Raw genomic sequence first — 16,633 nt, forward strand, 5'->3', positions numbered from 1 at the left:
AGCCACACAAACCTCCTGATAACTATGTAGAGGGTTGTGGGAAGGTCGCTGAGGCAAGATGGCATGAACCTCAGTTTGCAAACCACGACCCAGGTGATTTTCGTCACGAAATTAGGTTCGTGACGAGGTTTGTGCCCATCCCTAGTGGTAATATGACAGATTAAACTAAAGAATGGGGTCCCAATCTAATGTATGTGGATTTTGTCCTTATTATCTGATAATAATAATTTCTTTGTATTCCAGACTTTGATTCCTCTGGAATATAATGCACATGCGGGTCATATATATTTGAACAGGAAATGGTAGACAGTATCTGTGGATTTTGTCTTTGTTGTTGTCCCAAACAATAAAATATTATGTTATTATTATTAATGTCAAGGCAGTTCTCTCAAGTTCGATCAACTATAGTAAAGAAAAATGAGTTCAAACTGGAACATGTGCTGTCACTATCCTGGGCCGCAAGCTGAAGAATGTATGGCCTGCAGACCTCAAGGAACCCTCTCTTCCACAAAAGCCTGAGTCCTTTGTATAAATTTTCCAATAGGCCTACAGTTCCCAAGAGCCCCCAAGGCTTATGATCGGGCTGAGGAAAATTGGAGGGAAAAGCATAAGCCAATTACTGGTGAGGAGGTAGAGCCTGGAGAGAAAGCATATAAGGCCCTGCACTAGGGTTGCTAAGCCTGGCAACCAGCAGGAGGGCTGAGGCAGGGAAATGGGGGAGGTCATGATGTCACTTCCAGGGAGAACCCCAAAGTGATGTAGTATAGGTCTAGGAATCACCAGAAAATCTTTGGTAAAACCACAGAATTTCTTGTGATTCTTAGAGCTACCATATGTTACTTCTGGTTTCCCCTTCGCCAAAAGTAACGTCATCATGATGTAGCCAGGTTTTTTAAAAAAATTATCCTACCAGTGCCTCCATTGAGAGCAGCAGTGGGCAAACGAGACTGCTATCAGGAGGCCTCCCACCACAGTGAGAGGCCTGGAAGTCCTTGCCTGAACAGAGATCAAAGGGGGTCACTCCCTGAAGCTGAGCAGCAGTGAGGCTGCTCTTGGAAGCAGTTGATCCCTTGCCCCATGGTGGGGTGAGTCTGGCCTACTTGGATCAGGTATTGAAACAGAGCAGGGATTTTAAGTAAGGTAGCTACATCAGGGAGCTTTGTTGATTTCTGGTGAGCTTCTTTCTTTGTGAGTTTTGCCCTGTATTAATTCTACCCCATTTTTATAACTTGTCTCCTATTACTAGTTACAGTATTTGTTTAATACACCTTTCCACTCTCCACTCTGCCTGGGTTCCTCATGCCTCAAATTCGGCCATATGTCAGGAGACACCCTGACTAAAAAGGAGGTTGGCCTGGGGCCAGGGAGGGTGCTCTGGGCCCTCTCTAGTAAAGCTCCAGAACCAGAGTGGAGGTGGCAGATATACCTAGAAAAAATGTTGTAAATCTGCAAGGCCTCGCTCCACTCTGCGACATGTGAAGAGAAGGCAATGATGCACATGGGGCCTGCTTATTCTTTTAAAAATACACGGAAAATAGAAACATGCTCTGAAAGCTAACTGAATGTAAGAGGAGGGGAATGTTTATTTGAGTTTTAGAGCAATAGTCTACTTAATCAATTTACAGTGGAGATCCGAATGTCATTTCCTTCATACTAAAGGGATTCCAAACAGAAATCAGCTTCAACATCCACAAAAACATTCCAAAAACTACTTGGGAAATGCAAATGTTAACACTGGTATTCACATCTGCAGGAATAGCATACTGCTTTGACTACTAAAAAACTAATTATTACAAGTGTAAAATACTGAGATAGCCATTACAGATAAGTCATAGGAGCAAACAACATGCCTAATTTCTAAACAGTGTTGGCTACATATATGAAGGATGATTTATGATTTTTCTTTTCTTTGGTTGGGACCTGTTGGGATCAATGAAAGGAGGCTTTGTCCTAAGGTTTTGGGTCCCTTTATCTTTTTTTTCTGGAGCATCTCAAATTGAGATGACAGGAAGTCATAGACATCAGCCATAGTGACAAGAAATTTTTCTTTTGGAACATTCATTGAATGGGTTTTGCTTCATACTCAGATTCTATTACGCGTCATTCTCTGTAAGTAACGTTTGTCACCAAGTCTCAGATTTAATCAATCACGTATAAAATGTGCTATACAAAACCATGCTTGCTTGAAGCAAGATGATGGTAAAGTCAATTGAATGCCCATTGTCAACTTACTTCCACCTGATTCCCAATAAACAGCAGTTGCAAAAAGAATTCTGAACTGGAAAAACAGTACAACTTAAGCTGTGATATAAAAATCTAAGGGAAAAAATCCTGCCAATTTATATGAACATTTTCTATAGTCCAAAGTAAGTGGGTTTTCCAATGTTTTAAAATGAGGACACACAGGAAGTACAAACTACTTCTTTTTTGCTTTATCCAAAGTTACTGAAATGCATGAGCTCCATAATGGGAAGGAGGTAGGGGAAGGAAGCTTATGTATCTCACATGTATGACTTTCTGTTTCAAATGTTTCACACTAATTATGATAAGTGAAAGTCACTTGTATTTCTTCTTTCTTCCCGTGTTCTAGAGAGAAAGAGAGAGAGAACTAGCTTCTGTGGCTAACCTGTACTTTGTGCCCAAGGCAGTGGTTCTTGGTGATGCCAAGTCAGTATGCACCGATGGTATTCTGGACGAGGGTCCAACTTCACATCACATGATAACTGAAGAAAGCATACACAGAAATAAAATATAATTTCCTTCATGTTATTTCTTTACATTATTTATATTTCATCTTTCTCATTGGGATTCGAGGAAGATTATAAGGAGTAAGTCAATGAATCAATAGGATGAAATATGTAATAAGCAATGTGATAGGACTAGGATTACAGAAACCTGAAACAAAGCACAGAATATTAGACATGTTATACAATGCAGAAATGTTATTATATAACTACAAAAACAATACGGAGGAAGATACTATATACTGTAGACACTGTGTACTGTACACAGTAGCACAGTCCACAGATCTGTCCCTTTTATTGAAGCACCTTTACTGTTATAATATAACCCCATTATTTTTATAAAAATACCCTCCTGAATAGTTTTGTTTTACATAGTTTGCAGAATGACAGAAGTATGGGGGCCTTTCTGATCTCCTCAGGTAGGCCATTCCACAACAAAGATTAAAAGGACTCTGGACAGTAATGACTTTAAATAGCCATAAAACATCCCAAAACCTATCCCACAACTGCAAAATGTTATGCTGTAGTTGACTCAGATTTACAGGAAAGGCATACTGCTTTGACTACTGAAAAGCTTTATAAAATTATACATGGAATGGAGAGAGCTGACAAAGAGAATTTTTTCTCCCTCTCCCACAATGCTAGGACTCAAGGGCATTCAATGAAGTTGATGGGCAGTAGATTTACGATGGACAAAAGGAAATACTTCTTTACACAGAGAATGTGAAATTTGCTGCCAGAGTATGTAGTGATGTCTAGGGGTGTGCGTTTGATATATACCGAGCCAAATAAATACCAAAAAAATACCTTATCGGTATTTTTTGGATATTTATTCATCTGAAGCAAGTGAAGGGAAGGGGTTTAAAGTTTAATGCCTTCCCTCCCACACTCCAGCTGCAGCTGTGGCCTGACTCCATGAGAGAAGGGAAGGGTTTAAAGTTTAAATGCCTTCCCTTCCCTCCTGAAGTTGGGGAGGGAAGTTTAAATGCCTCCCCTCCCAGAGTCACACTGCAGCTATGGCCCAACTCTGGGAGGGCAGGGGGTTTAAAATTTAAATCACTTCACTTGCCAAGTCAGCTCTGCATGACTCCGTGTGTGAGATTCTCCATTATAACCTATGGGGATAGTTCCCATAGGCAGGTATAATGGAGCTGAATACACTTAGGTTTCCCGAATATTAACCTGAATACTAGTACAATACAATACTGGTATTCATGGATATTTGAGAATACCGAATATTTTTGGATCCCAAACACCTGAATCTGAATAGAGCAATTTTTTTCCCCCTTTGAACACCTCTACTGATGGCCACAGGAATAAACAGCTTTAAAAAAGCAACTAGATAGAATCAAGAAGGATTACTTTATCCATGGCTACTAAGGGGTGAGTGAGATGATTGAGGGAAACCTCCACATTCAGAGGCACTAAACCCTTGAATGCAGAACCAGGAGGCAACATCGGGGAAGGCCTTGGCTTTCTGGTTGGCAACTGTGTGAGACAGGATGCTGAACTAGATGGACAATTGCTCTGATCCAGCAGGGCTCTTATGTTCTTAAGGTATGGAAATAAACATGATCACACCTAATTAAAATGTTTACTCTTCTCACAGAATATCCACAATCTATCTCTTTTCTATCCCACTTGTATGGCTTATCTAGATAAGATGTTGGGAGATCCAGAATAAGATCTTTCTAGCATTTTAAAAGGCCAATAGCAGCTGTGCGAGCTCCTAATTTGGATCGAGAGCATAAAACAAGGGAAGTTCCATACTGGAACTGAAGAAGGAGAAAAGGCAGGCATATCAGGCAATGTGTTGTTGTTGTTCAGTCGCACAGCCGAGTCCAACTCTTCGCGACCCCATGGACAAGATCTCGCCAGGCCCTCCTGTTTTCCGCCGTTCTCATCAGGCAATGTAAGCCTTGCTTATTTCATGGAAGAACTGGGGGGGAAATGGATTTTACGCCAAAGATGTTTCTGAGGCTAATAGAAGATTTCTCTAGTACTGCAAAACCCATGAGTAGATGGAATAGCTCAGAGGCTCATCCTAGGACCAAACCCTATGAAGAAAGGCTGAGGGACTTGGGAATGTTTAGTCTGGAGAAGAGGAGGTTGAGGGGGGCATGATTGCTCTCCTGAAGTATTTTAAGGGCTGTCACTTAGAGGAGGTCAGGGAGCTGTTGCTGTTGGCAGCAGAAGATAGGACTCACAATAATGGGTTTAAATTAAAGGCAGGAAGGTACCGGCTGGATCTTAGGAAAAACTTTTTTACAGTAAGTGTTGTGCAACAGTGGAGGTGGTGAGCTCCCCCTCACTGGCAATCTTTTAAGCAGTGGCTGGACAAACACTTGTCAGGAATGCTCTAGGCTGATCCTGCATTGAGCAGGGGTTGAACTAGATGGCCTATACGGCCCCTTTCAACTCTGTGATTCTATGATTCTATGTTTAAAAACTCTTACCCTGGCTTTTATAATAGTGGGCCGAGGGTCCAGGATTCCCTGCATTTTCCTCAGTGCTGGGACAACAAAGAGATTGCAGGTAACAACAGCTGACACAGGATTCCCTGGAGATCAAGAAACAATAGCAGTGTACAGATGAACAATTCTGAATTATTTATGGAATGATAAAGAAAACTATTACACTGCTATGGCAGCTTTCAAGATTATCCTACTGTGTAATAAAAGAGCAAAAGGGTCCAGTAGCACCCTAAAGACTGACAAAATTTGTGGTGGGGTATGAGCTTTTGTGAGTTCCTATGTTTTCCTCCAGAATTAAACTCAAACAAATGGTAACCTAATCTCGTTATTCCTGTTTGGTCCTTGCATCTGTTAATTATCTTCATTATGCTGTATGCTAATTTGCTGCCCACCCTCAACCTATATGTATGGACTGGTAACTTGCATTTAATTGTATATGAAGAAGTGTGCATGCACACGGAAGCTTATACCTTGAATAAAACTTTGTTGGTCTTAAAGGTACCACTGGACTCAAACTTTGTTCTGCTGCTTCAGACCAACACCGTGTTGGTAACATGGCTGTCCACCTGATTCTATCCACTTTTCAATATATAGGACAGATGGACTCACATTCTAGCTGTATCTGAAGAAGTGAGCAGTCTTTAAGGTGCTACTGGGCTCTTGCTCCTTTCTACTGCTACAGACAGACTAACACGGCCACCCACTTTGTGTAACAGAAGACATTCTTTACCTATGTCCACCAGGTCATATGGAAGATGTAACAGTACACAGGGTCCACAGTTAAATTATCAAGGAGATTTACATTTCCATACTCAAGTTCTGTGGGATTCCCGTGTTGTTTTATACTTTTTGTGCATCTGTCAAGAACAATGATATTTTTCATTTTAGCAAGACTTACCTGGGAGTGCAAATATTATTTTTCTTACTCCATCAGTATCCAAAGTTGCAAAGGTTGTTGGCAAGCTAGGAAGAAAAACCAATTGTTAAAACTATGAAATAATCTTTAATTAAGTTTTGTAGTATTACTAAAATATATAGATATTGACATTTGGTATATATTCTGTTTTTCTGGCAATTTCTATACCCTTGGAATCATTGTCAAGTCTAACATATTACCATATGATTGGATCCTGACCATAATAGTCCCCAAAGGCACTTGATTCTAAGAATATCTACTTAGAAGTACACCGCATTGAAACAATGAGACTTACTCTTTAGGATTTCTGTTCACATGTCAGCCAATTGGAAACTGCAATATTCCAATGGTTAAGAACCTTCTAAATATTTTAATCTATTTAAGACATTTTCACCTTTTAATTAGGAATGAGCAGATTTTCTCCGTTCTGAAGTTCTACTTTGATTTGAATTATCGGTCTGGTTGCCTAAATGAAGCTAACAAAGGAGAATTTTGAGAAACAGACCATGTCAAAGGACCTTAAAGCTAAAGTCCTGTTTAAAGGGAAGTTTGAGCAAGCCAAAATCAAAAGGCTGAAGTTCTCACACCTCAGGGTATGGCCATGACTAGGCCCACTATTACCTCATCAGCCAGAGACCAAGGGAATGAGCCTCCTGGGTCTAAGAACAAAGACATCAACCCTGTAAAGTAGGACATTTACAAGGTGAGTTCCAGAAACAATTACTCTGGTAGCTATAGTCCTGTGGTGTTGAACTCATTTGTTATGAGGGCCGGATCTGACATAAATGTCACCTTGTTGGGCTGGGTCATGTGTGCTATAAAATGTAACATGACGTACCAGAGATATAAACTTTATAAAGATGATTTCAGATGCCGAATGGCAATAGCGGGCAAGATTGGATTAGGTGTGATATGCAGAAGGGAAGTAGGCATGGGGATATCAGGATTGGTAATGAGACAGGAAACCTAGGTCTTAATTCCATCTAGGCGGATTCACTCCAGGAGGATGCAGAGAATAAATAGACATAAGTCTGACATTAGAAACCACAACATTCAGTTGCTGACCTAAGAGTAACAGTGTTCTTACAAAGGAATTTCAAAGGGAGAGTAGAAAGAGAGACTGCTGAATTGCTATTGATAATGAAGTTCAAGACAATGCATCCTCCTGGACTGAATTGAGAGCTAGTTTTCCTGTCTCATTACCAATGTGTGCTATTATCATTTGGCATCTGAAATCACTCTATTCTCCAAGATATAAGGACCAATCTAAGTTTTCTAATTCCTAATCAGGGTCTTTTGAAAGAAAATAAATCCAGACAGGAACACAGAAATCCAATCATTATTATTATTTTTTTTAAAAAACAACTTTTCAGAATAAGCCAAAATAATTTCCTCAGTGTACATTGTGCTTGTCAAAAGACTCCTCCCTCCCTCCCTCCTTCCCTAGAAGCGTGGTTGCACACAAAAGCTTATACCGGGAATAAAACATTGGTCTTAAATCTGGGACTCCAATTTTGTTACGTCTTTTATGTGCGCTCCTTCGCGCCCCCTCGCTCTCTCTCTCTCTCTCTCTCTCTCTCTCTCTCCCCTCCCTTCCTCCCAAAAAGAGGAGGAGCAGCCCCAGAGAAGAAAGCAGAAGGTGTGTGTGACAGAGAGAGGAAGAGGAAGGGGCGGCAGACAGGCAGGCTTGTGTTTGTATCTCTCTGGCACAAAAAAGCCACGAGGCTCTATCTTCGTGTGTGTGTGTGTGTGAGAGAGAGAGAGAGACAGCAAGGGAGGGGGGAAGGAGGGCGGCAAGAGGCAGGAAACAGGAAGCTGGAAGCAAAGAGCCACTGGGAGAGCTGGTAAAAAAGCAAGCTAGGGTGCACCTGCAGGAGCAGACCTGGGAAAGGAAGCAGGAGAAGGAAGTTGCTTGGAGGGGCTGGGTTTGAGCCCTGTGTGGGCCGAATCTGGCCCACAGGCCACACGTTTACCACCCCTGCGAAAGTACTAGATTTAGACTGAACCCCCAAACTGCAAGGGCACCATAAAATGTAAATGATTTATTATAAAATTTTTCAGGAATATATTATGAAAGAGCAGTCAACAGTGAGGATAAAATATCAAAGCTATATATCTAAGCTAAGCCCATTTAGAAGCATTGGTTCAAGACCCAGATATTACCCAGCAAGACTGAGTCTAACAGGGTTTCAAAGTCCAAAACCCAAGACAGGCTCCAATCAACCAACATGACCCACCCAGAATCTAGAAGTGTCCCAAAGTTCAATATAATCCAGACAAAGGACAAAACTAGAATGAAAGATCTTTCTTTTATGCTCAATGACCCATGTTGGCCTAATTCTAGTTGGCCAATCACAAGTATAGCAAATGACGTAACATGACCAATCAGGCATGTTGCTAACCAGGTGATTCAGTCAATCAGGTGAGTTTGCCAATTAGATCAGACAGTCTGCAGCTGCATCAAATTCAATTAAGCAAACACCCATCCATGAATTTGGCAACTAAGAAGATGGAATGTACCCTCCTGCCAGGCTTAATGGTCTGATGCCTCCCATCTCCTTTATCTGACTCTTTGAAGCTACAAGCAGCTTGGCCTAAGTTCTCAGAGAGAGAAGCTTCCATGATTTTTAGCTAGGCCTCAGCTTGAACCATTGTTGGTACCATTGTAGAAAAAGCCCAGCAGGAACTCATTAGCATAACAGGCCACACCCAACAGCAGAGACTCGTTAGCATATTAGGCCACACCCCATGCCTTCCCTTGGCTTGCCCGGGTGCCCTGTGGCTGTGGGGCGCCCGGGCAAGCCGGCCCTTGGACAGGCCAGGGAAGGCATGGGGAGGCCTCGGAGTCGCCGAGGTGGGTCTCCAGGCCTTCCCTCTGTAGCCACGCACGCAGAGGTCTTTGCTGTAGTGGGTGTGGCCAACTCTGAAGCCAGCCGGAACTCCGTTCCTGTGCGTTCCTGCCCCAAAATAGCCCTGGTTGGGACTTAGCAAGAAACTGCTTAAAGGGACCAGGTTCTTGAGAGACCATATTATGTTTTTCAAGTGCTAATTTTTAACTTGTGCTAGGGATGCACTTATGCTCTTCTCAAACCTAAAAATAAGCATTCCTTGTAAACAAACTCCTTTCTATGGGAACACTTTTTAAAAACATATTTTTGATTTTCTCGATCTAATAGCAGTGTTTGTTATGGTTGACTATGATCTTATGATCCACTGCCTCACCGACACAGGAGTTCGGGGACTGCCTTACAATGGTTTTACAATGGTTTTCCTCCTTTCTCTGTGGTTGAGGACAGAGGGTGGTGTTCAGCAAGCAGATCTTCCCATGATATCCACTTGAATGTGGAGTGCTGCAGGGGGTGATACTCTCGCCAATACTGTTTAACATCTACATGCACCCCCTCACCCAGTTGGTCTGGGCGTTTGGCCTGGGCTGTCACCAATAGGTGGATGACACCCAGCTCTATCTGTTGTTGGACAGTTGCCTAGACTCTGCCTCAGAGGACTTGGCTAGGGCACTGGAGGCTGTGGCTGGGTGGTTGCTGCAGAGCCGGTTGAAACTTAATCCAGCGAAGATGGAGGTCCTGTACCTTAGCCGGTGTGTGTGTGTGTTTGAGTTGGTAATCAGGCTTCCAACCTTGGATGGCACATCACTTGTGCTGGCCCAGAAGGTAAAGAGCTTGGGGATGATCTTGGATGCCTCACTTTCTATGGAGGTCCAGGTCACCATAGTTGCCAAGTTGGCCTTCTATCAAATTCGGCAGATCAGGCAACTGGTACCCTACCTCTCTCCCCAGGACTTGACTACAGTGTCCCATGCAATGGTCACTTCCAGGCTTAATTACTGTAATTCACTTTATACAGGCTTGCCCCTGAGGCTCATCCGGAAACTCAAGCTAGTGCAAAATGCAGTGGCGCACCTGCTGATTGCATCACCTGTGCAGGCATGCATTTGGCTGGTGCTACACCAATTGCACTGGCTACCAATTGAGTACTGGATCAATTTCAAGGTGTTGGTACTGACCTTCAAAGCCCTGCACGGCCTGAGACTGACATATTTGAGGGACCGCCTCTCCCCATATGTGCCCCAGAGAGCCCTGCGCTTGGCCGACCAAATCTGTTGGTTGTCCCCAGCCCAAAGGATGTCCGCTTAGCCTCGACTAGGGCCAGGGCATTCTCTGCCCTGGCCCCGGCCTGGTGAAACATGCTCCCACTTGAGATCAGGGCCCTGCGGGACCTTCTTTTACCGTTCCACAGGGCCTCTAAAATGGAGCTGTTCTGCCAGGCCTTTGGATGAGGTGGAGGATGTCTAATCAAGGTGGCCTCTCTTGCGGAAGCTCTCCATCTCTATGTGGCCCAGACTGAGCGGATTTTTAGTAGCCTAGAGGCTCCAGCTTCTGAGACTATTGCACTTTAATTGATAGTGCTACAGTTCTAATTTTGAGTGATCTCCAGCCCTCCCCGGAGATTGGCAACAATAGTTCCCCAGGAGGAAATGGTTGGTTTGGAGGGTGGGGTCTATGGCATTGTACCTGTCTGAGGTCCAACCCCTTCTCAAACCTCACCCTCTCCAGGCTCCACCCCTCAAATCTCCAGGAATTTCCCAACCTGGAGTTGACAACCACATCTTCTTCTCAGCTAGCCATCAACCTACCATTATCTGCCCCTCTGACTTCAGTTGGCTTCTGCCCTCCCTCCTGGAGAGCAGTTGTAATTCTGAGTGATCTCCAGCTCTCCTCTGGAGATTGGCAACAATGGTTGCCCAGGAAGAAATGGCTAGTTTGGAGGGTGGAGTCTATGGCATTGTTCCTACCTGAGGTCCCACCCCTCAAACCTCACCCTCTCCAGGCTCCACCCCTCAAATCTCCAGGAATTTCCCAACTGGGAGTTGGTAACCTTATCTCCTTCCCATCCAACCATCAACCTACATTTATCTGCCCCTCTGACTTCAGCTTTCCATCTCCTCCCCCCTCCCCACCTGGAGATTAGCAACAATGTGCCCCAGGAGGAAAAGTACAGTCTTTCTCTGCAATGGGGACCAAAGCAGCTTACATCATTCTCCTCTCCCCCTTTTGACTTGCACAACAACTCTGTGAGGTAGGTTAGGCTGAAAGTCTGTGACTGGTCCAAAATCACCCACTCAGCTTCCACATAAAGAACCTAGGTCTGGCAGACCCTGCTCTGAAGTGCTAACAGCTATACCACATTCATAACTGAATTCCAGACAACAGATCTCTCTCTCCCCCTGGAGAAAATAACTGCTTTGGAGGTGGGCTCTATGGCATTCTGTTCAGCAGAGGCCGTTCCCCTTTCTAAACTCTGGCTTCCATAGACTCTACCATAAAATCGCCAGGAATTTCCCAGCCTGGAGCTGGAGCTGGCAACCCTAGTCAGGACCAGTGTTCCCTCGAAGGTGAGTTAATGTGAGCTAGCTCACAGTTTTTTAGCCTCCAGCTCACACATTTTTGTCTTAGCTCAGGAAGGATGGCTCCAGAGCAAACTAATTTATGCAGTAGCAGTAGCCAAATTGCTCGCTTACAACTTTAATGCCAGTAGCTCACAAAGTAGAATTTTTGCTCACAAGACTCCGCAGCTTAGATGGAGCATTGGTCAGGACTGACCCCAATGAGTTTTCTCCCAAAGGCCAAAATAGGCGTAGAAAGGGTCTCCTCCCCCCTGCCTTTTACTGACAGAACCAAGCTTGATCGCCTAGCAACAGCCACTGAGGGGAAAGTAGGGTTGCCAGCTCTGAGTAGGGAAACACCTGGAGATTTGGGGGGCAGATCCTGTGGAGGGTAGCGTTTGGGGAGGGGAAGGACTCAGCAGAGTATAATGCCATAGGGTCTACCCTCCAAAGCAGCCATTTTCTCTAGGGGAACTGATCTCTGTCATCTGGAGATCAATTGTAACAGTGGGAGATCTCCAGGTCCCACCTGGAAATTGGCAGCCCTAGGGGAAAGTCAGCCACACAGCAGGGGGTTGAAGAGAATGGTTTGACGGCTGTTGGCCCACCTCAGTAGCCAGCCAGCCATGGCGGAGCCAAGCAGGAGAGACAGCCATTTTCACAGTTTATTCTAACAGGAAAGTGGCCAAGCTGGCAGTGGGCGGGGAGAGGGTTACGCTGCAAGTCTGTGACTAGTCCAAAATCACCCAATCAGCTTCCACAGCAAGAACCTGGGCCTGGAAGAACCTGCTCTGAAGTGCTAACTGCTACGCCACACTGGCTGTAGTATCACCTGGTATCACAACTAAACTCCAGACAAAAGATCTCTCTCTCCCCCTGGAGAAAATAACCACTTTTGAGGGTGGACTCTACTGCATTCTATTCAGCTGCCTCTCCCCTCCCCAAACCCTGGCTTCCATAGACTTCAGTACAAAATCTCCTGGAATTTCCCAACCTGGAGCTGGCAACCCTAGTCAGGACTGGTCCCAATGAGTTCCCCACAAAGGCCTGGAAAAGGCTTCATTCCTTTGTCTTTTTACTGACAGAACCAAGCTTGGTTGCCTAGCAACAGCCACTGAGGGAAAAGTTAGTCCCACAGCAGCCAAGCAAGAGAAGTGTCTTCATCAAGAGAGACAGCTATTTGGCAGTTATTCTGACAGGGAACAGTGGCTGAGGTAGCACTGGGTGGGGAAGAGGAGCGGACCCAACACCCAGCCAATGGCACGTGATTACTCTTGAGTGGCGGTTGATGGGCCAATGGCTGATGGATCACACAGAATAGCCAATGGGAGAGCTGGAAATGGCCAACACGTCAAGAGAATTATATATATAAGATTGTTGTTGTGATCTGTCCTGAGCCCATTGGTGGGGAGGGTGGAATAAAAGTCTAAACAAAATAAATAAATACTCAAGGATGGCCAGGAGTTTAAATAAACCAGTGACAATTTTAGTCTAATATCTGAAATAATATTTATAATCAAAGAAACAGCTCAGCAGATTTACACCACAGCATCCTCTATTCTATACTTAGCAATATGTAACTGTAGGGAACCCTGTAAAATGTCTATATCAATATAAAATGTTCCCACACTGTTTTATGGTATATCTAAGACCAACAATGACTGTGAAAATATGTCTTACCCTGGTTTCATGAAAACCCTGCCAAAGTGAATCTGAGCATGAAGATCAATGTCCAGCACCTGTTTAAGATAGTCCTGTTTTAAAAAAACAAAGAGAGCTTTAAAAATGGTTCACTACTCCCAAGAACTGTGGAATGAAGCCCTGACCAGTCCTAAGTGTTATAAATACAGTGTGCAATGCAAGTCAACTTCTACTGGAGCTAGTGTAGCATAGTGACTAAGGGAATGAACTGTGATTCAAATCTCATATCTGCCATGCACTCACTGTGTGGCCTTAAGCAAAGCACATTCTCAGCTCCTTGTGCAATAACAGGTTAGTAAGAAATCCAGAGGAGTTCGCCGTGTTAGTCTGTTGCTGCAAAATAGTAAAAAGCCCACTAGCACCTTTAAGACTAACAAACTATATTGTAGCATAAGCTTTCGAGAAGCACAACTCTCTTTGTCAGATGCATGGAGTTAGTAACAAAGGTTTGCCTTATAAGGCTATGTAAGGATTACTTTTATCATGTATGCTGATTCTGTGAACTTAGGCAGATCATGAGAGGGAGGACAGGAAGGGTTGCATCAGTGCTTAGTTCTTGTGGCCTTTTCTTACATGCCCAGGGAAATGCCAATTTCCACTTTGGGATCAGGAAGCAATTTTTCCGCAGGCCAGTTTGGCCAGGGATCCTGGAATATTTTGGATCATCTTCTGGTCAAGGAACAGGGGTCATAAGAACATAAGAGATGCCAATGTTGGATCAGGCCAAAGGCCCATCCAGTCCAACACTCTGTATCACACAGTGGCCAGAAATACCAGTGCCATCAGGAGGTCCACCAGTGGGGCCAGGACATTAGAAGCCCTCCCACTGTTGACCCCCCCAAGCACCAAGATGACAGAGCATCACTTGCCCCAGAGTCCCTATCTATACCTTGTGGCTAATAGCCACTGATGGACCTCTGCTCCATATGCTTATCTAATTCCCTTTTGAAGCCGTCCATGCTTGTAGCCACCACCACTTCCTGTGGCAGTGAATTCCAAGTGTTAATCACTCTTTGGGTGAAGAAGGACGTCCTCCTGTGTTGTGCAGGGGGTTGGACTAGATGACCCTGGAGGTCCCTTCCAACTCTATGAACCTATGATTCTATGTTTTGACAACTGAAAATATTGTATAAAATTATCACCATCCTTTAAGGTAAGGTAAAGGTATCCATAAATTACCTGTGATAACTGTTCTGCACTATTAAATATAAGACAGACAGTTCTTCAAAGGCCTTTCAAAATGGCTGCTGAAATACTAGCACATTTTATCCCCTGTGAAATATTCCTACAAGTAGTACAAAAGACAGTTTCCAACCTAATAGAATGGGATGGGGTTTCAGAGGAGCTTTGCAGCAGTGAGACAACCCCACTTGGAAAAACAGAACATTTTAGCTTCAATGACCCAGTATAGTCAGGAACCTAACAACATCAACTCACTGCTTTGACTTGTGTTTGATGAAGTGTACTCTTGCCATGAAAACTTATGCTGCAATGAATTTGTTAGTAATTAATGTGCAACAAGACTCTTTATTCAAAACAGAACTGAAAAAAATTAATGTGTGGCTCCGCTGCGATCTGCCCGTCACAGTTGATACAGTGAGCGAACTTGAGGCTCCATGCACGTCTTCGATTCAGATTATGGATTATTTCAGTCCGCTCAGCCTGGAGGAAGTTGACAAAGTGCTCTTAGCGGTACGCCCAACCACATGCTGCCTTGATCCGTGCCCATCATGGCTAATTAAAGCTGGCTACGATGGGTTATGTGATGCCCTGAGGGAAATTATCAAGAAGTCCCTCACTGAGGGTCTCTTTCCTGGGGTGCTCAAGGATGCGTTGGTGCGTCCTCTCATGAAGAAGCCATCTCTGGATCCGACCATATTAGCCAATTATCAGCTGGTTTCCAATTTGCCCTATTTGGGCAAAATAATAGAGAGGGCTGTGGCAAACCAGCTACAGAGCTTCTTGGATGACACTTCCATTTTAGATCCCTTCCAGTCTGGTTTTCACCTGGCCCTTTGGACAGAGACAGCACTGGTCACCCTCACATATGATCTCCGGAGGCATCTGGATCGGGGCAGTTTGGTGGTGCTGTTGTTAGACCTGTCGGCTGTGGTCGGCTGATGGTCGACCATCAGTTACTGGTCCACTGCCTCGTCAATGCAGCAGTTCAGGGACTAGCCTTGCAGTGGCTCACTTCCTTTCTCCAAGATCAGGGACAAAGAGTGGCGCTGGGGGATCAGCTATCCTGAAGGCACCCATTGGAATGTGGAGTGCCTCAAGGGGCAGTGCTGTTCCTGATGCTTTTTAACATCTATATGCGCCCTCTTGCCCAGATTACCTGGAGGCATGGGCTGGGTTCTCACCAATATGCGGATGACACCCAGCTCTATCAGGTGTTGGATGGCCAGTCTGACTCCAAACTGGAAGACCTAGGTTGGGCGTTACAAGCTGTAGTTGGTTAGCTTAGGCTGAGCCGGTTGAAATTGAATCCAACGAAGACGGAGGTCCTGTGCCTGAGTTGGAGCAGTCTGAGGGTAGGGATCCCACTCCCGACCTTCGATGGGGCACCACTCATGCCAGTGCCGGAGGTTAGGAGTCTGAGAGTGCTCCTAGATGCCTCCTTAACAATGGAGGGCCAGGTAGCAGCCACTCCCAAGTTGGCCTTTTACCATCTTCAGCTGATTAGGCAGTTGGTTCCCTTCCTCGAACAGAACGATTTAGCAACAGTGATCCATGCAATGGTCACCTCGAGATTAGACTACTGTAAAGCTCTCTACATGGGGCTGCCCTTGTTGCAGATCTGGAAGCTGCAGCTAGTGCAAAATGCGGCTAGGCTTCTGATGGGTCTCCCTGTGAGGGAGCACATCCAGCCTGCCCTGAAGGCGTTGCACTGGCTGCTGATAGTACACCAGATTAGCTTCAGGGTGCTGGTTCTTACCTTTAAAGCCCTTTATGGCCAGGGTCCAACTTACCTGAGGGACCGCCTTTCCCCATTTATTTATTTATTTATTTGATTTTTACCCCGCCCTCCCTGCCGAGGCAGGCTCAGGGCGGCTTACATAAGAAACAATAGACAAGACAACAATATAAATGTCCATATAAAATATACAAAAGTTATTAAAACCATTAACATAACGATGGTGGTATAGCTGTGGTAAAGTGCATTCAGTGGTACATCCACTACCGGTGGTCTCAGGCTGGAAATAGAATTGGCACGGGGCATAGATGATAACACAGCTCCTTACCTAAATGCCTGGCGAAAGAGCTCTGTTTTTGCCACCCTGTGGAACTGTGAAAGGTACCGCAGGGCCCTGATCTTGCCCGGAAGCTCATTCCACCAAGTTGGAGCTGCCACAGAAAAAGGCCCGGTCCTGGTTGACACCGGCCCGGCGCT

The 16,633-nt window shown here is 44.7% G+C and overlaps 1 protein-coding gene across 1 annotated transcript in view; it reads right to left on the reverse strand.

The window, feature by feature from the left end:
• The window catches only part of GPHN (gephyrin), a 406,541-nt gene that overhangs the window by 8,558 nt on the left and 381,350 nt on the right, over nt 1–16,633 (reverse strand). Inside the window, exons 21-24 of the mRNA XM_015413285.1 lie at nt 13,219–13,292; nt 6,117–6,181; nt 5,201–5,304; nt 2,627–2,723 (exon numbers count right to left, since the gene is read on the reverse strand). Of these exons, the coding sequence (XP_015268771.1) occupies nt 2,627–2,723; nt 5,201–5,304; nt 6,117–6,181; nt 13,219–13,292 (340 nt within the window). The remainder of the gene's footprint in view (nt 1–2,626; nt 2,724–5,200; nt 5,305–6,116; nt 6,182–13,218; nt 13,293–16,633) is intronic.

Source organism: Gekko japonicus, unplaced genomic scaffold (assembly GCF_001447785.1).
Source record: "Gekko japonicus isolate JY-2015 unplaced genomic scaffold, Gekko_japonicus_V1.1 scaffold32, whole genome shotgun sequence".
NCBI classification, from domain to species: domain Eukaryota; kingdom Metazoa; phylum Chordata; class Lepidosauria; order Squamata; family Gekkonidae; genus Gekko; species Gekko japonicus.